The following is a 25,637-nucleotide window of genomic DNA, read 5'->3' as shown; positions in this document are numbered from 1 at the left end:
GTGTGGAGAGCCGTGCACGGCCGTGCCTCAAAGATGGCTCGGCATCTGGCTTCTGCCTTCCCCATGGCAGGTGCTCCTTATTTGGCTAAGGCTAGGCTCTGGCTTGCTTCTACACACCTGGACCTAATCTGGTTTGCTTGCATATGTCTGACCCTATCGGCATTGTCCACGTGGCACTATGGGGTTGATTGCCCAGTGGCTATAAAGGGCGTGGGCTGGCTTTCCCCGGGAGGAGATAGAAGATCGGAGGAGATAGGAGATAAGAGTGAGTGAGTGAGTGTGTGTGTGTGTGTGTGTGTGTGTGTGAGAGAGAGAGAGAGAGAGAGAGAGAGAGAGAGAGAGAGAGAGAGAGAGAGAGAGGAGAGTGAGAGTGAGAGTGAGAAGATGGCTTTCCCCGGGGTCAGAAGATTGTCTCAAGGTTCCTGAATAAACTGCTTGGAGAAGAGCCTGGCGTTGCGTCTTCCTTGATGGTCGAGGCGGATGCGACAAAAGTGAGTGATTTTCTACAGGACACAAGGATGTGTTTGCCTAGAATTATTTAATGTAGGGAATTGTGACCTTTGGTGAATTAGTCAAACAATCTGTTTATTTCAAGTGATTAAACATTGATTTACTGCCTACTTGATGATGATTAATTAGCTGGCATTTGCACACGATAGTTTATAACTGCAGTATTGAAGTATTTTGGCTTTTTTTCCCGAGGCTAATTTTCACCAAAATGTGTAGTATACCTGAATTTTTTCTTTTAATATGACTGTGTCATAGAAAGAGACAGAGAACTGTCTTTGACTACCCGACTAGTTATTTGGTTACTGCTTTGCTCTGGAGCTTCAAGTGCGAGCAGCTTCCATCCCGCTTACCATTGATTGATCTGATATTCCATATGCTAGCTGTGTCTGATGTCTCGTCAACCACACAAAAGGTGAAGGGAGACCCGAAAGAATGATCACTGACGTAGATCCTGACAGACGAAGCATCCACACACACACTCCGTCTCTCAGCGTAAATGACTGGACAGTAATCATTGGCATCAGGAACCTCAATGCATATGGTTCCCGTGGCTGTTCTTCCAGAGCCATCTGAAAAGGAGAGCATCATGGGAGTTAGGTTAAGCGATGTCAGGGAGAAGAGTTCAGTTCATATCCCACAGGAATTATGGACAGTGCGAGAGACGTGTGAGGTGGGACGGTTTATGCCTGCTTGGGTCTCTCCAGGCACTGTGGCTTCTCCAACATCCTTTCAGCCTTTCTTCTCACGTGTACTGTTCACCTCTGCAAAGATGCATTTTCTCTTCCCCTCACTCTGTTGATCTCAACGGAGATGGAAATGGAAGATGACATGTCCTTCAAAGAGCATCCATCCTTTGCTCTTCTCTTCCTGTTCTAATGAGGGGGACCCCACAGCTGTGGTCAGTCTCCCTACTCAGGGACTGACTGGCTCTGTGCATGGAACAGTATTCAGAGCTATGATTGGGGGGGGTGTAAATAATTGCTTGCATATTTTTCTTCTGTTTTCTTTGTTGGTGAGAATTTTAGTTTATTTCTCTCTATAATGACATTTCTAGGAAAAAAATATCCATTTTTCCCCTAGTCTACTTACAAAAAGTATTGCTCAGTATAATTCACTAGAAAAAACACAGAATCAAAATTGGGTTCTGAATACAGACCACTTCCTTCTTTAAGCTGTGTTATAGTGTATAAAGTATTGCTTTTACACTGCAAGGAGCCTTACTTTTCTTATTTGAAAATTTAGATATTATCCTCTCTAGGTTAGCCAGATAAATCATTTTATAAAATGTTAATGTACTGATTTTAAAGATGATATTCTATTACATTTGTTTATTTATTTGTGTGTGAGAGAAGTCAGGTCATCAGGCTTGGTGGCAAGCCCCTTTACTCACCGGGCCATCTTGCCTGCCCCAAAGATGTTTTTGTATACTTAAGTGGTGAGAAACCAGGAGTCTGTCTTATCCCATGTGATTCTGTTCATATACTTTATCCTCACAGGACTTGCTAGTCTCTATTTGCTTACTCTTTTACTAGAGGCCCATTATAGTCTTCCACAGGTGGTTCTATTTGTCATTCTCTGGTCCTCTGTAGCTGACTGGTGGCCTTGTGATTTGTCAACCAGAGCTGAAGCTGTTGTTCACAAAGCCTGCTCTCCGGCGCTGCTGCCACCTTGCTTGCTGCCTGTCTTCATTCACATCCTGGCTCAAAGACAACCCCCTGGATAACGATGCTCTGTACCTACATGGGTCCTGGGCTTAGGTAAGAAACTCCAGTCTTCTGGTGCATTTTGCTATCACCTTTTCTCTTCATTCTTGTGTCATAATTATCTTTTTTATTCTACTTAATGCAGATTATTTTCATACATGACCAAGGTATGATCAACATAGTTAGATTCTACAGAATCTTGACCTAAATAAGCAAGACAATGTTAGGTATATAAGTGATCTGACTGTTAAGAGCTATTCTTAGGATGAGACCAGCATGTGTGGCTTATTTCTTGGACTTCTTCATGCCTTTGTTTTTTGAGCCTTACCTTTGTTCATTCACCCTTCTCTCAGGATACCGTGAAGGCCAATACAGCCGTTCACTAGCCTCTGCCTTCCCTTCGGCCTGCATTTGGGACATTTACCTGTCTTCTTTCCTACTGGCCTCACTTTGTTTGTCTCTGTAGCAGCTGGCTTCCTCGGCACTGCTCTGGAGCATCATTGATTATCGACAAATAAACAAATTCCTGTTGCTAGTCACCAAAAGGAATTGGTCATAGGTTTTCCCATGAGAGAAAGGGCTGAATCACAAATTAATTCCGTGCAATATTTGCATAAAGGTGGTATAATTTGAATCAGATGGAGCTTTCTTGGCCAAAAGCATTTTACAGCGGACAGTGTGTCTACTTAAGTAACAGGCAAGTTTCTCATCATGACTCAGTTCAGGTGAATCTAAAGTAAGTATACTCTCACGCACACTGCCTCCCACCAAGGTGACCCCGTAATGAACTTCACACACAGCTTGTACTCCTGGCTGTGACGAAAGCATTCCTAGCATACTCCACAAGTGAGATTAGCCATACTCAAGCTCTGTGGTCATAAATAGAAACAAACTTTTATTTATACATATCTAACTTTTATACCTTATACTATAAACCACACATGATTCTGTTTTGGAACTAAGTGAGATAAATTATGGCTTAAATATAAATTATGATTATGAGTGTAATTGAATTCTCTCCATCTTTTAGGTTTGATAAGTTTAGCTCCTAATCTAATGTGCTTAAAACTTTCTGTAAGCTTTAAGATACCACAAACTAATAAATTTTGACTGACACAACTATCAACATTAGAATAGTTGTATTCATAATAGTTCATATAATAGTATGAATCATATTAAAATTGAAAAGAAATTTCTTACCATCTATAGCCAGGATTTCTGCTGCATATATCCCGTCAGTAATATATTTTGACTTCGTGTCAAATTCCCTAGAAAACTGTATCTCACCAGTCCTTGAATCAACTTTTAACCAGCTGCCTGCATCATGCCCTATGATATACCTGTTTTTAAATAAACAAGTTCATCATTATGCTTCTGTGAAAATTAGCACTTTTAAATCACACAAGAACTGCCATGCAATGAACCCACATTGTGTTTGTTTGATTCATCATTGTCTTAATTTATAAAATGTACGTGTGTGTGTGTATGTGTGTGTCTATCTCAGAATACAGTATTAAATATATTGTGTTAGGTTGACAGCAAAATTTTATCATTCCTCTTCTAGATTTTCAGTTATATAGTAAAATGTATGAATATATCTCAGGCCCATTTATTAATTAATAATACTGAGTATATCAGATATACTCTATCTAGTTTGAAAAACAAATACTATTTCTTTTCAGGCATGGCAGACTCAGCTTGCTGGCTGCGGGCTTGGGGCAGGCTGGCTTCAGAGTGTCCGTCTGCTTAGGGGTGTGTGGTAGTCCTTATCCACCTCTCTATCTGGGTCTTGTGATGGAGATGGACCCAAAGGACTTGAGCTGAGTGGAAGAACATTTGGTTCTCTAGCAGGTGAGATCACAAACCCTCACTTCCTTCTGTCATTTCCTTGTGTGAGCAGACTTCAGAAGTTTGCCGCCAAGCCAATTAGATGATTGAATTGATATGTGCTCACTCTGAAAGCACTAAGGAGGAAGAGGAGGAGACAGAGATGAGAGGGTGAAGAGAAGACCCATCTGAGGTGACTTCTGACTCTCTTGCACTTGTGTACAGTCTCTGTGTCCAGGGCCCTAATGTGCTCTGTTCTCTTTTCCTGTTTTGCCTCTTTATGTTCACCACATTTCTGAAGCATCCGTGTTTCAGTTTCTTTAGTTTACTTTTTTCTTTTAGATCAAGCAGAGAGTTGAAACTCATCTCAAAGATGGCCACAGGTTTTATGGGAACAGGCAGTGACTCATGCTTTATGGTGTGTTACTGGCTATAATATGACCTAATCAGACTTAGTTAAGGGTAGTACAGCTGAGCTCAAAGGATCAAAGAGACTCTCATGGCAACATTGGGAGCTCTTTAATGTTGTGGTCGTTCCCCAGACGCACTTAGTCTATAACCAGCTAGAGCTCCTATTGCCACTAACATGTTCTTCAATTCCAAGAAAATGCCAAATGCTGTCACAGTCCCCTCAAACGAGCAACAAGAGAAAAACCTCCATCCCCCAAATACTACACAAATTTTATAGCACACACCACATGAATGAACAATGGCCACACAAGCGTGAGAAAAGCACTTGTCATACCTGACGTTGGTTGCAGGGTTTCCCGTGTCCGTATCGATGGCTGTGTATGTGCCAAGCACATAGTTCATTAAGGAGTCTCCCCTTACTCCTTCTCGTAGACTAAACGTCATGGAACTTGGGCGGAAGGTGGGTCCTTCGCGCACGTTGACAACCTGGATTCTCACAGGGGTGGAGTGCATTTGGAACTGAGACGCCACCGAGTGGTGAAATTCAGCTTGATTCCTAACTCCAATGCTGAGGTGAATGTTGGGTATTTGTTCATAATCCAGTGCCTGAAATGATGGACAGAAACAAATAGCTTTGAGCTAGGGTTCTGTCTTTGAGAGGAGGATGTATATGTGGTGTACACAGACGCATTTAAGTGTGTTTTCGTGGATGGAGTAGATACACATGTATTTGTGCACATGGAGGCCTGAGTTGATGTTGGGTGTCTTCCTCCGTGGCTATGCACCTTTTATTTTGAGGCAGAGTCTTTCTCTGAACTTGGAACTTTTGGCTTGTCTGGCTAGCCAGCTTGCCTTGAGGACCCCCAGTCTCTGTTTCCTGTGCTTTTAGATTACAGGAGGGCATCCATGTCCAAATGACCTGAGGATTTGAACTCTGAGCCTCTCGTGTGAATGGTAAGTACTTTCCCAGCTGTGCCGTCTCCCTAGCCCAGTGATCCCTTAAGATAGAGTAAGAAACATGGTGAAGAGGCTGTACACCAGTCAAAGTCCTAGAACTGTGCAATTCTGACTTTTAAATTGAAATAAGTTTAGTTACATAATGTATTTTATACATGTCATCACTCAAACCTTCTGCTCGTGTGTAGGTTAGTTAATTTGATAGGATCATTTGTTATGTGTTTATCTTTGTTTGTTATGGGTTAGGAATAGAACTCAGGGCCTTGGACATGCTAGATGGGTGTGCTACCGCTGAGCTATATCTCCATCCCTAAGCCTATGACTTAAAATTGAGATCATATTTTGGAATTTTCAACTCTTTACATAAAAAACCTGAAAATGAAAAATGACACTACTTTTTATAAAAAATAAAAAGTAAATCTGAATGGATCAAAATTCACCTAGAATTATTGACTGAGTAATTAGGTTTCAAACCTCTTTTGTAGAATCCACATCTGAGACTCTCTTTAAAGTAGTAATAACAGAATAAAGGAGACAATACGCATGATGTAAGCAAACATATGGTTATTATTTTACATGATACAAACAATTCTAAGAAACCATGCTATTACCATCAGCTTGATGCTATAACTTAGTTGCACTGGTCTGGTGGACAAGACGTCTCCTTTCTTAGGCACACTCAAATAAGTAATGCCACCACACCCTGAGAAAAGTCACCTTTGAACTGAGTTTTCCGGATGAAAGGTGAATGCGGTCTTTTGATCCAGAGTGATTGATGTGGGAACATGAAAGTTTACAAGTGAAAAGCCGTTGTAGAAACAGGGTGTGCTGGGGAGTGTTTGTGAAGCGCTGCTCTGACAGCTAAAGTAAGCAGCGTTGGCTCTTTCTTGAATCCTGGTTTACCATCTTGGGACTGGGAGTCCACAGATCTGGTTGGATTCTGTCTTTGTCATTTGCCACCCAGGTGAACTGTGACACTTTGATCTTTGATTTCTGTTTCAATTTTTCTAAAAAGGAATCACAAATTTTCTGTCCAGAGTGGTGTGGGTTAGAATATAGTATCATAGCTGGTGTAGAATATTGTAATGTGTAATAAAGACTAGTGTTTGCTCTTTTCATTATGGCATCAGCAAGCCCATTGAGAGAATCCTCAGTTCCCTTGTTCGCTGCATGAAAACTTTTCAGACCAACCTGGTTCAAAAGGACTTCACCTTTTCATATCTCATCAGTATTTCATATTTACCCCACCCCCTGATTGGGTTTTACATCCCACGCTGACATCACTATTTTTTTGTACTACTGATGGACATGTTATCTACTTTGAGGGGACTCTCTTATTTTCTCAATAAAATATTGAGTACCATGAGAATGAGGTAGCCTTATTTTTCTTGCTAATAAATATTGTGTTGCTAGCCTGGGAGACTCCTTCATCACAGGCCAGGGAACTCATGGATATGAAGACCATTCAGGTGCTGAACTTTTTGAAGGCATAATCTTGGTCTAAGAATGACTTAGAGTTTCTTTGGAAGGGAACCTTAGGGACCCTATGTTTACCTTGACCACTTTCAAAATGCCTTCATTGGTTCGTGGATCTGTCTGGATTTCAAACCAGTTCCCATCGTTGCCAGAGAGGATTGAGTATTTGGCCAACCAGTTATCTGTGCCTTCTTCATCAAGATCGATGGCTTGTAATCGTATCAGTTCTGAGCTCAAACAATTTTCTTCAATACTTGCTGAGTACTAGAATAAAGAGGTCAAGTCTATGGCATGAATTTTTAAAGGAATAAAGAGACTTAGTATCATAGAATTATCTTTTAAAATACTATGCCAGTGATTTTTGTATCATTTTTAAGTGGCATCTATTCAATCAAAACTATAAGAACAACATGATTATAAGACAATAAAATTCATTTTCAAATGCTACATGTGAAATCAATATCCTATTGGCATTTCATTTTTTTTCTTATTTACTTTTGACTTACTTTCCTCTTTTAAATAAGTAATTATACATTAAAAAAATCTGTTAACAGCCAAATAGTAAACACATTGGACTATGTGGGTCAGAAACTCTACACTGGCATTCCTTATTCCTTTGCTGTTCCAGCACAGAGTGTTAAGACAGCCTGGGGAATGAATGAAGAAGATACAGTTTTATAAAATGGGTTGCAAGCCATTCCTGGCCCTGTTATTTGGGTTTTGTAATTTTTTTTTTTAATCAAAGTCTTACATAGTCCAGGCTAATCTTGAGTTTTCTATGTAGCTGAGAATGACCTTGGTCTTGTGGTCCTCTAGCTTTTGCCTATGGAGAGCTGGGATTACAGGCCTGCCCCATCACACTCATACTATGTGGTGTTTAGGTCAAACCCAGGGCTCCAGGCATGCTAGGCAACCATTCTGTCAATGGACTACATCCTTAGTCCTGCTTTTGTGATACTTTAAGATAAATGTGAGAGTGGGAGTGAAGGATATTTGGGACTCATAATTAATTCAGCAAGTTGTAACCCCTGTACAAAAATACTGTTCTCGTTTTATTGGATCAACAAATTCCCCACGTTTCTGTGAATAGAACATGTGGAGTAGACTGTTTTTACAAAGGAGGTTTACTTGGAAGTGTGAGTCAAAGATAAGTATACAGGGGCAGGAAAGGTGGTTCAGTGGGTAGAGCCACTTGCTCTCAAGACTATCAATCAGAGTTTGAACCTTGGGACTTATATGGTAGAAGGAGAGAGCCAACTCCTGAAAGCTGTCTCCTCTCCACATGTGCACCATGTTACCTGTGTGCTGGCACATAGCACACACACACACACACACACACACACACACACACACACACACATACGGTAAATAAAAATAAAAAGATAAATATAGAGGAAATGCTAAGGTTTATGTAAGAAAGCTGAGTCCTTCCACATTGTAACAGCCAGGCTTGTGAATAAGCATGAAGGCAAACTAATTACTGACAATTTATTAATTTAATGACTTACTGAAGTTTTCTCTAGGATGGGGAAATTATCATTGACATCCAAAATCTTGATTCTGCAGTCACACTCGGAGGACAGCCCATCTGTGGCTCCATCCCGATCTGAGCCCCTCACGAGTAGATTGTACATACTGTGTTGCTTAGTCAGAATGAAGGAGAATCATGAGGCTTAGGTCCTGTGACTCCAACACAACCCAATGCCATTATTTGTTTTTTAATTGATGCATAAAATGAAATATTTATCAGTAATCATTTAATTTTTATTAAAATTGATTCAAGTATTTTTCCATCCCTTTTGTGCATTGGACTAAGGACATGAACAAACCATTTTATCTTTGTTTTTCCAAAACCAAACCCTCTGTTACCACTCATTCATAGAAGGCGTTACCTCTCTGTCAAGGAAATTGGACATCGTGCGGACTTCTCCCGTGTACCTGTTCACCATGAACATGGGTGCACCAGCAGGCTCCTGGGAGATGATCTTGTAGGCGATTTTAGAATTCAAGTGGTTGTCTTCGTCTGCATCTGTGGCACTTAACTTTACCACAAGTGCATCTATTGGTAAAGGTGAAGGGAGAGCGTGGTTGGAATTCTACTAGAATCAATCCATCAAGTCACTAGGTACAAAGAGGGGTAGGTCTTTCCTCGAGAGTATGTTACTGTAGCTTCTGCCAGGGAGTCCCATCACCTACACCAGTGGTTACAGACACAGCAGTAGTTCACACATGAAACTCTTGACTCGTTATTATTTCATTCTGTTAATGATAAGTTAGTAGCCCACTAGTGGTCTTTAATATATGAAAAAGTTTAGTAGACTATCATAAAGCTAAAGGAAGTGATTTTATCAGATTTGTTTTTGCCATGACCTTGTGAAATGTGAAATTATTTTAAATTGCTTAATTAAGAAGTTGATAACTTAGTTAAATTCAACATTGCACCCATTTATTGCTTATGTGTGTGTGTGTGTGTTTGAGACAGGGTCTCTCTATAGAGCCCTGGTTGTCCTGGAACTCACATAGACCAGCCTGACCTTGAACTCACAGATCTGCCTGCTTTTGCCTCTTGAGTGCTGGGATCAAAGGCGTGTGCCCCGATACCTGGCAAATATGTATGTTGTTAAATGTCACTCATAACAGATTTATGGCTGTTTACACTAGACGATAACTTATCAAGATAAAAACTATATAGTTACGAAAATGAATAATTGATCAGAGAAATATAAGGCATTCTTAATTATTCATGCAGAGAAAGAACAGGCCCTGTGGCCGATCCCCACTGTCATCGTCCATCTACAGGGTTGATTTTTCCAGGACTGGCAGATATTTCACCTCCCCGACCTCAAAGTGAAGACCCCACTGCAGAGAATCTTGGTGCCCTTGAACAGAAAAGGCAGGGGCACCAGGACTTCAGAGCGTATGGAGGTGTGGCCTGGTCCTGCAGGTCATTGTTTAGAAGCTGTGTTCACAGGAGGAGGTGAGAGTTGCACAGGACTAGTTGTGGCTTTCTCCTCTTAGTTCACCAAGGCGGCTCTGAGGAAGCCAGCAAGGAAGCTAAGGAGTCTCCCCCTCCCTCTGCCTCTTGTGCCCCTTAGACAAAATCTTTCTCCCTTTCCATGCTTTCTCAGTCTGCGTGTTCAGAACACCTGTGTTGATCTGCCTTTCTTTTCTTCTCAGTCTTGCGAAGATAGACTCTGGCGTGCATTTTGAGGTATAATGTCAGGTGCAGAATTGAAAGGCTGGAGGAATACTAGAGGGTTGGGCAGAGGTGGAAGCAGGTAACGCGGGAGGAGAGAGAGGAAAGTAACAACAGCAGAGAAGAGTAAGAAGAAAGAAAAAAGGAAGACAAAGAAAGTTAGGGGAGGCACGCGACTTGGAATTACACAGGATGGGAAAACATGGGAGAAAAGGCAGAAGGTGAGGAAGGGAGAGAGGGAGAGGGAGAGAGGGAGAGAACAGAATGCCACTTTCGGCCTGAACACAGGAATGCTCTCAGTAGTGGCTCTGACGGAGACAATGCCCCTGCACCACAGCTCACTAGTGTGGTTCAGCTGTGACCTCTCCAGCCACAGATCAGAATGGAGTCTGTGGTGGTTTCAGGTTTCTTCAGCTCACATTCAGATGAAGTCAACCCACCCATTTCTGAGACCAATACTGATCACTGGCTCAACTGCCCGTGTAAGAATCATCTACGAATAAGAAGATAGCTAGGATTTTAACTGTCTATGTTTGCATTTGAGTTGTGTTAGAATGTTTGGGGTTTATTGAAAATGGAGCTTGGCTTTTTCTGATATTCGAGTAAGCCAGCATTTCCATCTTCCAAAGCTTTTGAGTAGAGGAAGTGAACAGACGTGATGCAGTGAAAGGGTAGTGGTCCACTCACTGGCGTCGCTGTTTTCTTCAATGTTGGCTGTGTACACATTCTGAGTGAAGACCGGGGGGTTATCGTTCACATCCATGACTTTGACTCTCAGCTCCAGAGGCCTCTCCAAGTCTTCCCCTCGTGAGTTCAGAGCACGACAATGGATCTGTGCAAAGTCAGAGAAAGGCTGTCCTTCTCCACCAAGGCAAATCAAGCAATGTGCTTACAAATACATGAAGAAACACACCAAGAAATAACGTTTTCCCCAAGTTCAGACTATACTGGAACCTAGCCATTGAACTATCACTTGTTCCTAAGCAGACGTAACACATGGGACACCAGCTTGGCTCTCTCAGGCTTTTCTCTTTCTTTCAAGCCCTTCACTTGTTTCATTCTATTTTCTTTTCATCCACAGACTTGATTTACTTTCTTTTCTTGAAAAGGAGGAAAAAATACCACAAACAAATAAAAGCTGCTGGGACTTACCAGGAACAGTGGGGTTATCTCTCTGTCCACCACTGAGGTGATGTTAATTTCCCCTGTCCGAGGGTTGATGGTGAACACTCCATAAGGCGGCCGATCAATCCCCGCTCCAGAGATTCGGTATGTTATCCTCTGGCTCACTTCACAGTCTGATCTAATCTGTAAGAGAAATGACTATGATTGGGACCTAATTTAGGTGCAGTGTTGTTTGAGATGGAACATCATAACCGACCTTCTTTAAGCTCCATACTATGGAGAACATGATGACCTTAGCTCATAGGCTCATTACAGAATTATACCAGAGTGTATGTATGTGTGCACAATTCTTACCTGATGACTATGTGCCTGAACTACACACATAGTTGATGTTTACTGTCAATGATCTGATTTTGCTTGCCTAGAAAGTCTGAGAAAAATAAGCGAATCTCTAGTGGTTTGATTTTTTTAATTTATGTAATTTTTAAATAAGTGGTGTGTGTGTGTGTGTGTGTGTGTGTGTGTGTGTGTGTGTGTGTGTGTGTGTAATTGGGAAGAGAGGAGGGAGGGGAAACTTTGGAAAATAAATAAGAAAATTAATAAAATAAATAGAAAAAATTTGGTTTATATTAGTATTACTCTGATTAGATTTTAGTTTGAGACTTAAATTGATATATAAGTGAAGAAAATCAGGAGAAAAAAGTGGTGTTTGGAGACAACAAAAATATCATATATATATATATAAATCTGCTGTGCTACTCTTATACCAATAGATGGTATAGCTAATAATCTGCCATATGGATTTTGCTTTAATAGTTTTTTATTTCCATTGATCATAAACTTAAACTGTTTGCACTTTGGAATCTTACCTCTATACTGCAGATGAGAATATATGTTAAAATCCTAAGATTTATTACCTAAACACCATGATTCAAGTCAGCTGGGAATACATCTTTGGTTCGCTTAGTTCTAAAGATCTTGTCTACATAGAAGGAAACCTAGGAATTCCCCCAAAGCAAAGAAAATTGAGTTTGTAACATAAGCTACACAACCACTCTGTAACTAGTGATGAGTTAAATGGAAAGAGTATCTGGAAAGGTTTTCTCAGATCTGGACTCCTAGGAGAGAATGTCTCTCTCTTGCATAGTGCGACACCCTTGCTGACACTTGTTCAGCCTAAAGCTGTAAAGAAGGGATTTGGTGGACCATCCTCCTTGACTTTGGTGAAGGTCCAGGGTCAAGATGCCCAGAAGGAAGAGGCCTCCAGCTTTCATGGACTGAGAAAGTGCGTATTCTTCCTATAGCCTTTCTTCCTTACTGCCAGCCTGTGCTTGTGGAGGCCTGTTGGGACTCTGGAGTTTCAAGGCTAGTGAGATGGCTCCCTGTGTAAATGCACTGGCTGCCAAGCCTGATGAGCTGAGTTTGATCCCCAAAATCCACCTGGTGGAAGGAGAGACTCCTCACTTGTCCTTTGGCCTTCTCTCTCAATCTCTCTCTCTCTCTCTCTCTCTCTCTCTCTCTCTCTCTCACACACACACACACACACACACACACACACACACACACACACACATGCACACATACAAATGTAATTAAAATTTTCTCTATAAAAAGACTTAGTTTTAGGGTTTAGAGATTTGACTTGCATTTTCAGTGACTCCCTTACGTTCTAAAACTAACCAGCATGGAAAGTCCTTGACACTCTGGAGTCCATCTCCCACTGTCGTAAACTCGTGATGTTTAGAGGGGACAGTGGTGAGAATGCAGCTGAGGAAGTCTCTCCACTCAGGGTGAAGATACAGGTCCATCTTTCAGACTGGCTTACCATGGACCTTCTGTTGTGGATCAATCCCCAGCTTGGGATATTTAATAGTGTTCTAGGGTTGGGAATATGTCCCAGTCAGTAAAGTGTTTGCCTTGTAAGCATGAGGACCAGTGTTCGATCCCCAGAACCCACATTAAAAAAGTGTGGGCATAGTGGCATGTACTTGTAATCCTGGTGCACAGCAAGTGGAGATGGGTAGACCCCTGAGGTTCACTGGCCACCAAGCCTAGCCTAATTAGTGAGCTCCAGGTCATTGAGGACAAGCTGAACATCACCGAGGAACAGCTGAAGTCATCCAATGGCTTCATAGACACATTCACACATCTGCATGTTTACCCATACACATGAGTGCATCTGCACATGTACTGCATTACACACACATTAGAAAAATAACGTCTGAGCAATACAAGCCAATGACAGCCTCCTTTAAACCTCCTTGGGCGGCAGAGGCTGCATGCAAATCCTTGAAATATTCCAGAGCTTTCCAACTACAAATGATTCCTTGTTAGGAGGCCTTGGTGGCTGGTAAGAGGTTGCAGTCTATCATGGTCTGGAAGCTTTTTCCAAAGCCTGGGGACATGGGGACTCTTCCTGCTCTCTACCTGCCCTTATCTGGAGAAGTCCCTGAGCCCAGAGGATTGACCTTATCTGAAGACTGTCTCTCAGCCTGGATGCCTGAATTATCTCTAGGGTGACCTTGGCCCAGTTTCCTGCTGGAAGCCTCCCCTGCTGCACGTATGGAAACTAAAACTTGTGCCAGGAGCTTTGCTATAGGGCCCCGATGCCTTATGATAGGAGCTTGCCACTTAATGCAAATTAGGGTTTGTCCCAAGCATTCCCAATCCTATATTCCCTATACTCTGGAATAAAGTTGAGCAGATTCACCCTAGGAGAGCTGTCTCCATTGTACCCACAGCTGTTCGAATCCTGTTCCCCACTTCGGCTCCCTCCACCCTTGTGGGCCAACACAGCCAACAATCCCGAGGAAGAAGAGCCACACTCCCTCCATGGGCTCAGGCTACCCCGCTGGCTCCATCACTCACTCTGGCAATGGGATTCCTCTTGGAATTGTCCTCTCCTTCCCGACAGGCAGCAGCGAACTTGATCCACTCCCGCTTTTGTCTTCTGACAGTCTGCCAGGTTGTGTTGCCATTTTCAACATCTAGTTCCTTTACCTAAGGCACAGACGATCAATGTTTCTCATAGTGTTAGGGTACTTTGCACTGAGACAGTTTATTGACATTGTAAGATGTGTCCAGAGGAAATGATAAATTGAGAAACAAAGGAATCGGTTCGCTAATTTATCATTCTGGACATACACAACCTTCCCACCCCCTGACTGTGCTGGATATGGAATGGTCTCCTTCCCACCCCTGACTGTGCCAGATATCCAATGGTCTCATATCCCTAGAAGATCCTATGGGAACAGGTTTCATTAGCTGTACCTGGTGCTCTATAGCTGCACTCTACCACGTGGTACAGATCTTCTTGAGCGCATCTTTCTCCCTAGGTAAAGACCTTGCTTGCCCACCCTTCCTGATCTCTGACTGGGCTTTCCCATCTCTGTCACTGCTCCATGTGAACATGTCCCATACAAAATGAGGGAAGGAATTCTTCTCTCCCACTGATAAGTGGTTTACTGTAGTTGAGATTTATGTGTGTTATTGTAAATTATAGTGTTTTCTGCATTCACAGTCCTGGTGACTATTCTGTGGGGAATTCTGTGATTTCCTGATGTATATTTTATCTGTATCTTGCTGGATGTTTGTCCTTCTGTGGTATTATGTTGCTGTTGTCCATAGATTGACCCAAGAATTTGATACTACTGAAGACTCCAGCAATTCTACTTCAATCACGAACATACATGTATGCATGTGTAAAGGAATTAAATGTGTATTTATTCCTAAAAGTCTTAATATCCTTATTGGATCATAGATGGTCATGTTTATTTATGGCTTTGAATGCTGCTTTTGGACAAAGCAGATGCCCCACATGAATGGAGTTTATTATTTCAAGAACCAATGAGTTTATACCCCCCATTTTAATCCCACTGTCCACAATGTCCCATGTATCTATTATTTGTCAATGGAGCTTAGAAGCATGACTTTACTTTCTCCAGTGATTTGAGACAATCATGGTGAGGATTTCCTGATGGTGATGAATTCAGGAGGTACAGACCCTTAGACTTAATTCCATCCCTCTCTGAATGGAAGTAGATTCTCTGCTGGTCTGTTTAGTTGTGACTTATGAATTTTTAACTTTGCAGCTTTCTTTCATTTACAGGGCATCAGTGGTACTTTTGCAGTGACATTCCTCTTCCATCTTAAAGGGCTTTTCTGCTTCACTTGCTTTGCTGTAGGTTAAGACATCTGTAAAGAAGCTGCTAACACAGTCTGATGAGTGGGGTTGTGAAGACCTCAAGCTCTGGAAACCATGCCTTACAAGCACAGAAATCAGGACCCGGGGTCTTCCTGTTGCTATTTCAGTTTGACCCAGGTCCTATCTTTTACTTTTTTTGTCAAGATAGCTACAGTTTCTAATATTTTAATACATGATGCATTTTAAGATCCAATTTGCTTTTCATTTAAGTACCTTACCTCAACAATAAATTCGCTGTTTACTCCCAGGACCACCTGTAATAAAAGCCAAAATATTAGCATACATTTGTATAATTTAAAGGAAGCAGTATTATAAAATTATGATATTCTTTTATCATTTTAAAATATATATATACACACAGTTAATAATGTAAAATACAATTGGTAGTAGAAGATAAGCCATTCAAAGCTGACTTTTTGTCCTTAAAATTCTTTTGAACTTTACAAGCTAACTCCTGAGCTGAGGGGATGGCTCAGCAGGTAAAATGCTCTCTGTGCGAGGATGAGGCCCTGAGTTCAGAGTTCCCACACTTCCTGTAAAAGCTAGGTTAGTGGGAAAGTTCTATAACACCGGCCCTAGGGAGGCATACGTAGATTCCTGGGCTTGTTGGCCAACAAATCTAGCCAAAAGGGAGAGCTCCAGGTTCCACGAGAGACTCTATTTTGAAAAATAAGAATGTTGATGTCTGATCTCCACACTTGCTTGCGTGGGTGAATGCACGCACACACACACACACACACACACACACACACACACACACACACACACACACACATCTCCAATACGATGAGTTTAGAAACTAGCTTCAACAGAGGTTCAGTAGGTTCAGTGGAAGGCTGAGGAGGGCTACTCAGGTTATCAAAACGGATTGTAAGGAGGTCTCATAGAGGGGTATGACTTGAATTGCTCTGTAGGAGGAAGCCATTTTTACCAGAGAAATTGATGAGGGAGACTGTTTTCAGCCAGAAGACAAGAACGTAGCTGCTAAATCACTGAGTTTCAGAGGAGAGGGTGATGGTAACTCTTATTGTCAGGAAGTTAGAAACACCATGGAGATAAGGTCTGGAATGGCAATTGAGGGCAGGTCATGAGGTACCTTTTATAACAGATTTGGAGTTAAGGAATGTCTTGGGATGACAAAAGAGTTGTCTTTAAATGCACCATTACTATGAAAGGAAGTTGCAAGGGAAGTGCTCAATGTTGTGGTACTTGAGAATTAGCAATTGCTTAAGGAGGACAGGGAACATGAACACATGAGGTAGTGCTAAGCATGGAGGATGGAGATACTAGCAAAGAGCTGATGAGACTCATACTCAGAGGGAAGAGTCAGGAGATTGTGTGATGTGAGCTTGCCTTTATGTATTGGTGGAGATGCAAAAGCAGGGGATTGTTCCGCAGAAAATGATGGGATTAGAGAAACAAAATTTAGCAGGAGAATACTATTGTAAAATGTTGAGCTGAGTCCCTTCTTTTCATTCATACTTCTAATGTTTTCAACAAATACTGCAGTGGTTTGAAAGAAAATGGCCCCCAAAGGGAGCGTCACTATTAGGAGATGTGGCTTTGTTGGAGCAGGTGTGGCCTTGTTAGAGGAATTGTGTCACTGTGGGGGTGGACTTTGACACCTCCTTTGTTCAAGCTACACTCAGTGTGGGATATATAGTTCCCTTTTTCTGTCTGTGGATCAAGACGTAGAAGAAGTCTCAGCTCCTTCTCCAGCACCGTGTCTTCCTGCATGCCATCTTGTCCAGCCATGAAGATAATGGACTAAACCTCTGACACTAAGCTCCCTAATTAAATGATATTTGTTTGCTGTGGTCATGGAGTCTCTTCACAGCCATAGCAACAGAAACCCTAAGTAAGACAAGTATAAAATATGAAACTGATTTCTACACAGAGTATTGTTATTCAGAGTTGAAGGAAATGTGAACATAAAATGAAATGGTTTTAAAAAACAAAAGAGTCTCCCCTTTTCTGAGCCAGAGTTCCAGGAACACTGTGGACATCTTTGTTTGCAAAGGATCAAGTTGCAAGGCAGCCCCTAGTCTGCTCCATCTCAGTTTGCAAAAAGCACTGACAGGTATCTCTTCTCTATTGTAAGCTTTCCATTTAGTTTGCTTCTGGTGATTAAATCTAAGTCATTTGAGAAAAAAAAAAAAAGAGCACAGTAGTAGTGGCACATGCCTTTTGTTCCAGATCGTGGGAGGCAGAGGCAGGAAAGTCAGGAGTTCAAGGCTCTAGTCAGCAGCATAGCAAGTAAGAAGCTAGCTTGGGTTATGTGAAGTCCTGTGTCAAAAAAGGAGATGATAACAGAAGTAAGGCAAAGAGCAGAACCTGTGCTGAATGTATGGTTTTGGTTTTGTGTTTTGTACAAGGAATACAAAAGCAGAGGGCTGTGATACAAAAGCAGAGGCGGGAAGGGGCAGGAACAGAAAGGAAGCAGAGTGAGGAGAAGCCAGGCAAAGCAGAAATAGTTAATGACCTTGGGTTGGAAGGAAGTCAGGGAGAATCTTGGGATCTTGAGGCAGGGGTCCTTGTTAACTTTGTCCATGGTGTGTGTCAGGTTGTAAGGGTCAGAGAAGATGTTACTGAGGAGGGGAACGTTGCAATAACATTGCAATGGTGGATTCGATTTTCAACAAGTTGTCAGAGGCCTGGTACAGTTCAAGGGTTAACTAGATGGGAGTTTTTTTTTCTTTTTTTTTTTTTTAAACCAAGACTAAACATACAATCAATAAGGATAGGAGAAGGGTATTGTGGAGAAAGAATGATAGGAAAAGGAGGAGGGGGTGGGGAGGAATAAATTATTAGAAGTTCAGGGCAGGTCTGGGGATGTAGCTCAATGGTACAGCACTTACTTTGTGTATTTTGATGCCCTGGTTTCCATCTGTGACAGCATAAAGAAAACCAAAACCAGAGGAAAATGTGCAGATAAAAGAGATACTTGATCATGAGAGCAAATATCTTTCTGGAATGAAAAAATCAATACATATGCTATATATATGATATAATGTGTTATAATGATGTACACATACATCACATATAAAAATATGTTATTGCACTGGGGATATAACTCAATCAATAGAGTGCTAGCCTAGCACACTATTAAATCAAAGCCCTGGCTTGATTCCTAGCACCGTATGAAACTGGGTGTGGTGATCACACTTGTTATCAGAATGCTCAGGAGATGGAGACAGGAGGATTGGAAGTTCAATTTCACCCATGCCTACATGGTGAGTTTGAGGCCATCTTATGATACAAGTATATAAGAACTTGTGTTGCTGTGGATACTGCTCTGTATAAATAAAATGCTGATTGGCCAGTAGCCAGGCAGGAAGTATAGGTAGGACAAGCAGAGAAGAGAATTGTGGGAACAGGAAGGCTGAGAGGAGAAGCCAGCCTGCCGTCCAGGGAGCAGCATGTAAAGGCAACAGGTAAAGCCACAGAACACGTGGCGACATATAAATGAACAGAAATGGGCTGAGTTTAAGTGTAAGAGCTAGTCAGTGGTAGGCCTGAGCTATTGGCTAGCAGTTTAATTAATATAAGCTTTTGAGTGATTATTTTATAAGCGGTTGCAGGGTCCGTGGGGCTGGGCAGGACTAGAGAAAACTTCAGCTACATTGTGTCAACAATAAATTTATAAAACAATGAAAAAATACAGTAAAAACAGAAAAACATTACAAAGAATAATTGGTTTTATTTCACTATGCCACATCTTTTGTGGTGATCAGGGATGTGGGAATTCTAATGAGACTGTAGCAGCCTCTGGAGGTCTATGCTAGAGAAGGAGACACAGAACTAAGAAAAAGAGGTAGGACTTTTGGTGTTCTTGAATTGGGAAACATTTGAGTTCAGAAACTTAGAAATAAGGCTGAGGCTGTAACCCAGTGTTAGAGCATTTGACTAACATCTTCAGGGCCCCAGGTTCAATTTCTAGTAAAACACACACACACACACACACACACACACACACACACACACACACACATATGCACACACACATGCACACACGCACACACAGATGCACACATGTACACACACACGCACACACGCACACACAGATGCACACATGTACACACACACGCACACACACACAGATGCACACATGTACACACACACACGCACACACACAGATGCACACACGTACACACACACACACACACGTACGCACGCACACATGTGCACACACATACACAAGAAAAACAGAAATGAAACCACTATTCCATAGCTGATGAAGAGTCTACAGACATGTTGGGACAAGGAAGAACAGAATGAACAAAATGAAGAGTTCTCAAATCAAACAGAATCTTACTGTTCAGAGCGACAATTTCCATTTGTTTTTTTCAAACACGTAATTACACAATTGAAAGTATACATACAAATTTACAATTAGCTTTTTGTACTCAGTGATACTGTGGTAAGGGTCTGTGTAGTGAATACTGTAGATATCTGCTTGGTGGCTGCCTTGTATATCACAGTAGCTGTTTGTTCATTTTGGTCGCTGGGGAATTAGGGAAACTAAGAACCACACACACTCCACTGTGAGGACAGCAGAGGAGAGCTCATATCCAATTCCCACCTTAGTAACATTAGGTCAGTGACCTCCGCGTGTGAGATCATTACCTAGAAAATTTGTGGGAGATGGCTCTGTGGCTAAGTCTCTTGCCTCCCAAGTTTGAGAACCTGTGTTCAATTCCATGTCAAAACCCATGTTACAAGCCAGGTGTGGTGATGTAGGCTTGTAATCCTGTGGGTGGTGACATGGGTACCAGAGACAGGTGAGCCCTAGAAGTTTGCTGGTCAGTGAGTCTAGCTACCTGGTGAATTCCAGGCCAGTGGAAGATCTCGTCTCTTAAAAAGTGGCAGGCATCAAAGGAACAACACCTGGCGTTGTCTGACTTCCATGTTCACACACACACACACACACACACACACACACACACACACACACACACGCATTGTAACCTCTCACACAAACGCACATGTGAACACACGTATGCACACATGTAACCCTGCACACAAACACACATGTAGCCCTCACACGCATACACGAACACACAGCTAACCACACGTGTGATCCCCCTCTACACTCGAAAACTTCGGTCCTCATCTTCAGGATCCCCCTTGTCTCTTTGCTCCATCTTCTCCCATTCTCCCTTGGCTCTTTCCTTGTCCATTTCCCTCCTCTCTTCCTCATTCCATCTGGGCTCTGACAGAACCACAGGAGTATCATTACCGTGCATCCCCACCCACCTTTGGTGAAGACGAGCGGGGCTGGGCGCTTCAGAGCTGTAATCAACCAATAGTCTAATTTAACTTGAAAGCAGTGAGAGTGAGTCTTTGCTGGGTCCTGCTTATAAATCAAGTGGAGATTTGCCGGGTAATTTTCACTTCGCAGTGGAAACAATCTCACCCTGGTTTCTCCCTGCCTCCAAGCCTGCCTACGAGGTTACCATTCACTACCTATGCAGTGTTAGGACAGCAAGTGAATGTGGCCCCGTCCTGCTGCTGCTGATTTCTATTCAACACCTAAAGATGTGTTTGAATCATCTAGTATTGCTTTATCAAGTTGCTTTAATTTTTCTGAGTTTTGGTACCATCTATTTGTGCCCCAGGCGCTCTATTCGTATATGTACTGACTGCTCGCATTATCTTGCAGCTGTCCTTTGCAGCTTCTATTCATGAATTCCTGACAATATTTGGAAGGAAAGATGTGCTTCCTCAGTTCTTTCTACAGTGGCTGACAGCTGAAATCTTTTCTTGTAAGGTCACACGGTTGCAAAGGGTAAACTCGTACATATTATAAATGTTGAAAGCTTAAAATAAAAATTGTATCATTTTAAGGGTGGGCAACTGGAATCTAAATGTTGCTGTCACTTGATGCTCACATCATCCATTAGAAAAACAACAGATGACTAAATGCTTTAAGAGTTGGGATTTGTTTACTTTCTGTTTTTCGCTGAACTCCAGTATCTCGTTTCTATTGATGAGGTGATTGATTGGGTTAGCTTTACAATTATAAAGAGCAGCATAATTCACAGACAATGCCCAAATGTGGAGATTTTAATGTGAGAGAAGTAAATGTAGAAAGTAAAAGTTGATCAGAAATGTGTGGCTAAAAATGGATGGCGTTTTCCAAAACTCATTTGGATAAGCCTATTATTAGAATTAAACAAGCTTCACATCATGTTTTATTTGACTTCATCCTTTAATTGTATGTGCAGGTCTAGGGAATTTGTTCACATTAGTGTGTAGACAGCATCACCGGATCTTTCCCTTGCCGGGATCATTAGATTCTCTTCTCATCACTGAAGACAGACACTCAGGCCTTGGGCCTGCTGGGCAAGTGTTCAGCCCAGAGCTGTAGCTCCAGGTCTGTTGTACTTTTTAGTATGAGACAGCATCTCACTAAGTTGCTTAGATGGTCCTCTGCTTATGCTCCTCAAGCCTCAGTTTGCTTAGTAGCCAGGAGTATAGGCCTGTGCCACCATGCCTAGATAATTCTTTAAATGTATTCTGATTTGTATGACCTAAATCTATAAAGCAATCTATACTTGAAAACATTTTACGGTGATTTATTAGCTGATGAGTCTTATAGAGTGGCTGCCTAGTTTTGCTGACCCTTTCAAAACCACTTTACTTCCAAAGGATTCTTCAAGAGCTGTTGGGTCAATGCCACCATCACATCTGGGATTATCTCCCAGTCTATTTTCCCAGACAATTTTAAAGTGCATTGTAATGCATCTTAGTTCTGTTTGTCAAGCGTGAATGGTTACTGTGAATGGTGTGGTTAGTGTGAATTGTTTTTAAAGGGAAATTTGGGGGAGAAGAACTATCTTGATTGCTCAAGTTCAAAGGTATGCTCAGGTATGTTGACTTGAGGAAAGGAGGTGTGTGCATATATGTTCTCCTAAGATATGGGTCTACCTACACATGTATGAATGCTGAGGATCTAGAAAACAATTTTTTTTAAAATTAATTTTGCACTTAGACCACTAATGCGATTGTGTACTTCATCAAAATACCTTCTTGAACTGATGACTGTTATTATGAATGCTGTATTTTTAAAATGTCCCGCGGCAGTCACAGAGGGTGGAAGCCGTGGTAAGAGAGACACCCTGCAGACCACACTCACGTGGAGAGTTTTATTGGGGGGAAGGGAGAGAAGGGAGCTGAGGAGAGAAGAGGAAAAAGAAGAGAAGAGAAAAAGAGATGGGAAACAGGAAGAGAGGAAGTGCAGATGCAACCTCATGTGGGGGAGGGAAAGAGAGAGAGAGCTGCCCCTCTCCCCGTTTATGAGGGGACATGGCACATGTGCAGAAAGACTCCACAGCAATGAGCGCATGACTTTGTCAGGGTCCTGAGCGGGCCAAGATTTCCTGCATATTGGCTAGGTCCCAAGGTGCGAGTCGGAATGCTAAGGATGACTGTAACCAAGCCACTATCCAGTCTCTTAAATCAGCATAGATTTAAAGTTAAAGAATTGATATACCACAGCGAGTGATGCACCTTAAACTGTAGTCTGATCTGGTGCAAAGCACTGTCATTTGAGACAAATTCCTGGGTCTTAGACACAGGAGAGCAGAATCCGAGTCTTGGTTTTGTCCTGTGCTAGGAGGTGACTTCAGAAAGTCCCCCAGCTCGTCTTGCTTCAGGCCCTCATCTAAATAGTCAAGATGTGGAAAGCACAGATGCCCGGATGCTAGGCATGTCTGGGAAGAGGAAGGGAGAGTGGAAGAGGTCTTCTGCTCTGGAGAGTGTGGTTCTGGTGTGAATTGATATGCAAAAGTGCTGGTTAATCATTCCCAAAGAGCTGAAATTTCCCACATTAGTTAGATATTGAATTTAGTTCAAAGAGATTTCAAAGTGCCTCTTGTCCACTTCACAGATCCCAGCTCAACTGAAGAATGCTCCACATCCAGGGCAGCCCAAGGATCTTTGCCCATACCCCCCACGTCCCTCTTCTCTCACTGACCTTTGCATTGTAAAGCCAGGGCATCTACAATGCCAGATGTCTGGATAGATGTGTTATCTAACAACACTCATGAAATGCCTGATGGAGGCCTCTGTGGTAGCTTCTGGCTCTCTGTCCAGTTAGCTTTATTGATGAGAACCACAGTGGCCAATCCCTCCCTCTGGATCTCACCACTGAGATGTAGGCCTCCCTGAAAGATCTCAGCATGTGAGCCCAAGCCTCTCACCTCACTGTCCAGGGAAGCACCTATGAATGGGTACTTTGGAAGAAGCCCTAAGTGAAGCAGCTTGTCAAGTTCTACCAAGTAGCAGAGCAGCATGGACTTCAAGGTGTGACGAAGAGCTATGGGCTCCCAGAGAGCTGGAGAAGTCCCTTGCCTGGGAAAGTCACCTTTTCAGAGTCTATGTGGGCCAGGCATTCTCTTCTGATGTGGCTTGGCTGGAAGGTTTGCCTAAAAGCCTCCCACATACAAGCAAACTGGCTGAACCAGTCGTCAGGACGACAGTAGAACACTAGAAAAGGGAATTAGAGGCACCTGCTGTTGAGGGAGCAAAATAACCCAGAGACGTGGATTTTCTAACTGAGTTTCTGTGGGCCCCAGCCATGAGACCACTTTTCATCTGCTCTTCTTTTGTAGGTGTCATTTTATACTAAATTGAATCTATGGAAGGAAACATTTCAGGCAATGTGATGGTGTCTCCCATATATCTGTGCTGACTTATGAGAATGAAATGAGAAATAAGGCTGAGAGGGGCAATAAAGACAGAACAGACACTGGAATGTATTAAACATCACAAAAAAAAGCTTGTTCAGGGTTGGAAATATACCCAAGGTGTGGAGAAGGTGGATTTTAGTGCAATTGAAAGAATTTTAGTCTTGAAGTATTGGATTTAACCTTAGACAGTCTGAATTATAAGTTCTAGCTTATTTTTTTTTGTCCTGAGCCTTTTAAAAAAAATTTCCAATATAGGGAAACATGCATTCACTTTTCAGACTATCTTAAAATAACTGTGCAACTGTAAAATGTTTTGTTGTTGTAAAGTGACAGAATGACAACACCATGGCAGACCTCACCTCAGTTTAAGGCATTCAAGCTCACTTGTGAAGCCCACTATCTGTATAACAGCTGCCTGTCAGTGAGGGGGTGGGAGATGTGCTAACGTTGTGTGCTAGAATGCATATTAGAAACTGAATCTAGTTATTCACTGAACACGTTTTGTTGACAAAAGTAAATGGCAGGGCAATGTCTTTTGTATGCAAGGCAAGTTCTAACATTAAACTCCAAAGGAATAGTAAAATATACAATATTTCATTCCCATCTAGTTTTAGCAAATACCAGAAAAATCTTCTTGGCCTGATGTTTTCTTCTCATTCTTGTTCCCAGGCTATCTGGTGATTTTTGCATGAACATTATTACCTGGGCTCATTGCAATATTAAAATACGTTATTCCCTTATAGTCTGCATTTTATTTTTTATTGAAAGTATTAGCTACTGAATAAGGCTTGTCTTTTTGAAGTCAGTTTTGGAGTCATTTGTACATCCAGAACCAACTTATTAATGAGCAGTTCTTCCTCAAATAATGCTCATAAAAATTATTGAGTAAAGCAGTTACCATCTTCCTAGGCACATGGTAGAGATGCCAAGTTCAAGCCTAATTATACTACTTTTGTTTGTAATTGAAGGTATATCAAGTACTGGCCTTTTCGTTTGTAAGCCATGTAATTTTCTATGTAGAAAGGAAGGGCAAACATTTCTCATGCAAGTAATGTTCCAGGGCTTTATGCTGGTTACTCCCATCTCACAGCCTATCATCAGAACTGGTCTGTGTCAGCGGGGAATTCCAGCTGCAATAGCACCTGGGAACCGGAAGGACACATGACCACAGCCCAGTCAACGGTTTGGTTGTACCATAAAGAACTTTTCCCTGGCTTATCTAGGCTTTAGGAAGGAACCATAAAACCAGGTATTTAGGATGCAGGATGTTCTTAAAGGAAGAAGAGTATCTTTTAAAAATAAAAAAGCATCTTAGTCTAAAAAGCCATGAAATATTTTTGAAGCTGGTCTCTCTCTCTCTCTCTCTCTCTCTCTCTCTCTCTCTCTCTCTCTCTCTCTCTCTGTGTGTGTGTGTGTGTGTGTGTGTACATAGTATAATAGTATATTCATATGGGTATGGGTGCATGTGCACAGAGGTTAGAGGTCAACTCTGGGTTTTGTTCCTCACATGTTCCATCCTCCTTCTTTTCTGAGTC

At 42.0% G+C, this 25,637-nt stretch overlaps 1 protein-coding gene across 1 annotated transcript in view; it reads right to left on the bottom strand.

The window, feature by feature from the left end:
- The window catches only part of Dsg4 (desmoglein 4), a 57,764-nt gene that overhangs the window by 8,771 nt on the left and 23,356 nt on the right, over nucleotides 1-25,637 (bottom strand). Inside the window, exons 2-12 of the mRNA XM_052742749.1 lie at nucleotides 19,198-19,240; nucleotides 15,628-15,676; nucleotides 14,074-14,205; nucleotides 11,233-11,388; nucleotides 10,768-10,912; nucleotides 8,777-8,943; nucleotides 8,393-8,527; nucleotides 6,963-7,148; nucleotides 4,786-5,057; nucleotides 3,414-3,553; nucleotides 861-1,079 (exon numbers count right to left, since the gene is read on the bottom strand). Of these exons, the coding sequence (XP_052598709.1) occupies nucleotides 861-1,079; nucleotides 3,414-3,553; nucleotides 4,786-5,057; nucleotides 6,963-7,148; nucleotides 8,393-8,527; nucleotides 8,777-8,943; nucleotides 10,768-10,912; nucleotides 11,233-11,388; nucleotides 14,074-14,205; nucleotides 15,628-15,676; nucleotides 19,198-19,240 (1,644 nt within the window). The remainder of the gene's footprint in view (nucleotides 1-860; nucleotides 1,080-3,413; nucleotides 3,554-4,785; nucleotides 5,058-6,962; nucleotides 7,149-8,392; nucleotides 8,528-8,776; nucleotides 8,944-10,767; nucleotides 10,913-11,232; nucleotides 11,389-14,073; nucleotides 14,206-15,627; nucleotides 15,677-19,197; nucleotides 19,241-25,637) is intronic.

This window comes from Peromyscus californicus, unplaced genomic scaffold (genome assembly GCF_007827085.1).
Source record: "Peromyscus californicus insignis strain IS unplaced genomic scaffold, ASM782708v3 Scaffold_17__1_contigs__length_78620276, whole genome shotgun sequence".
Lineage (NCBI taxonomy): Eukaryota > Metazoa > Chordata > Mammalia > Rodentia > Cricetidae > Peromyscus > Peromyscus californicus.
Note: the sequence above shows the minus strand (reverse complement) of the source record. Positions and strands in the feature narration are given on the sequence as shown.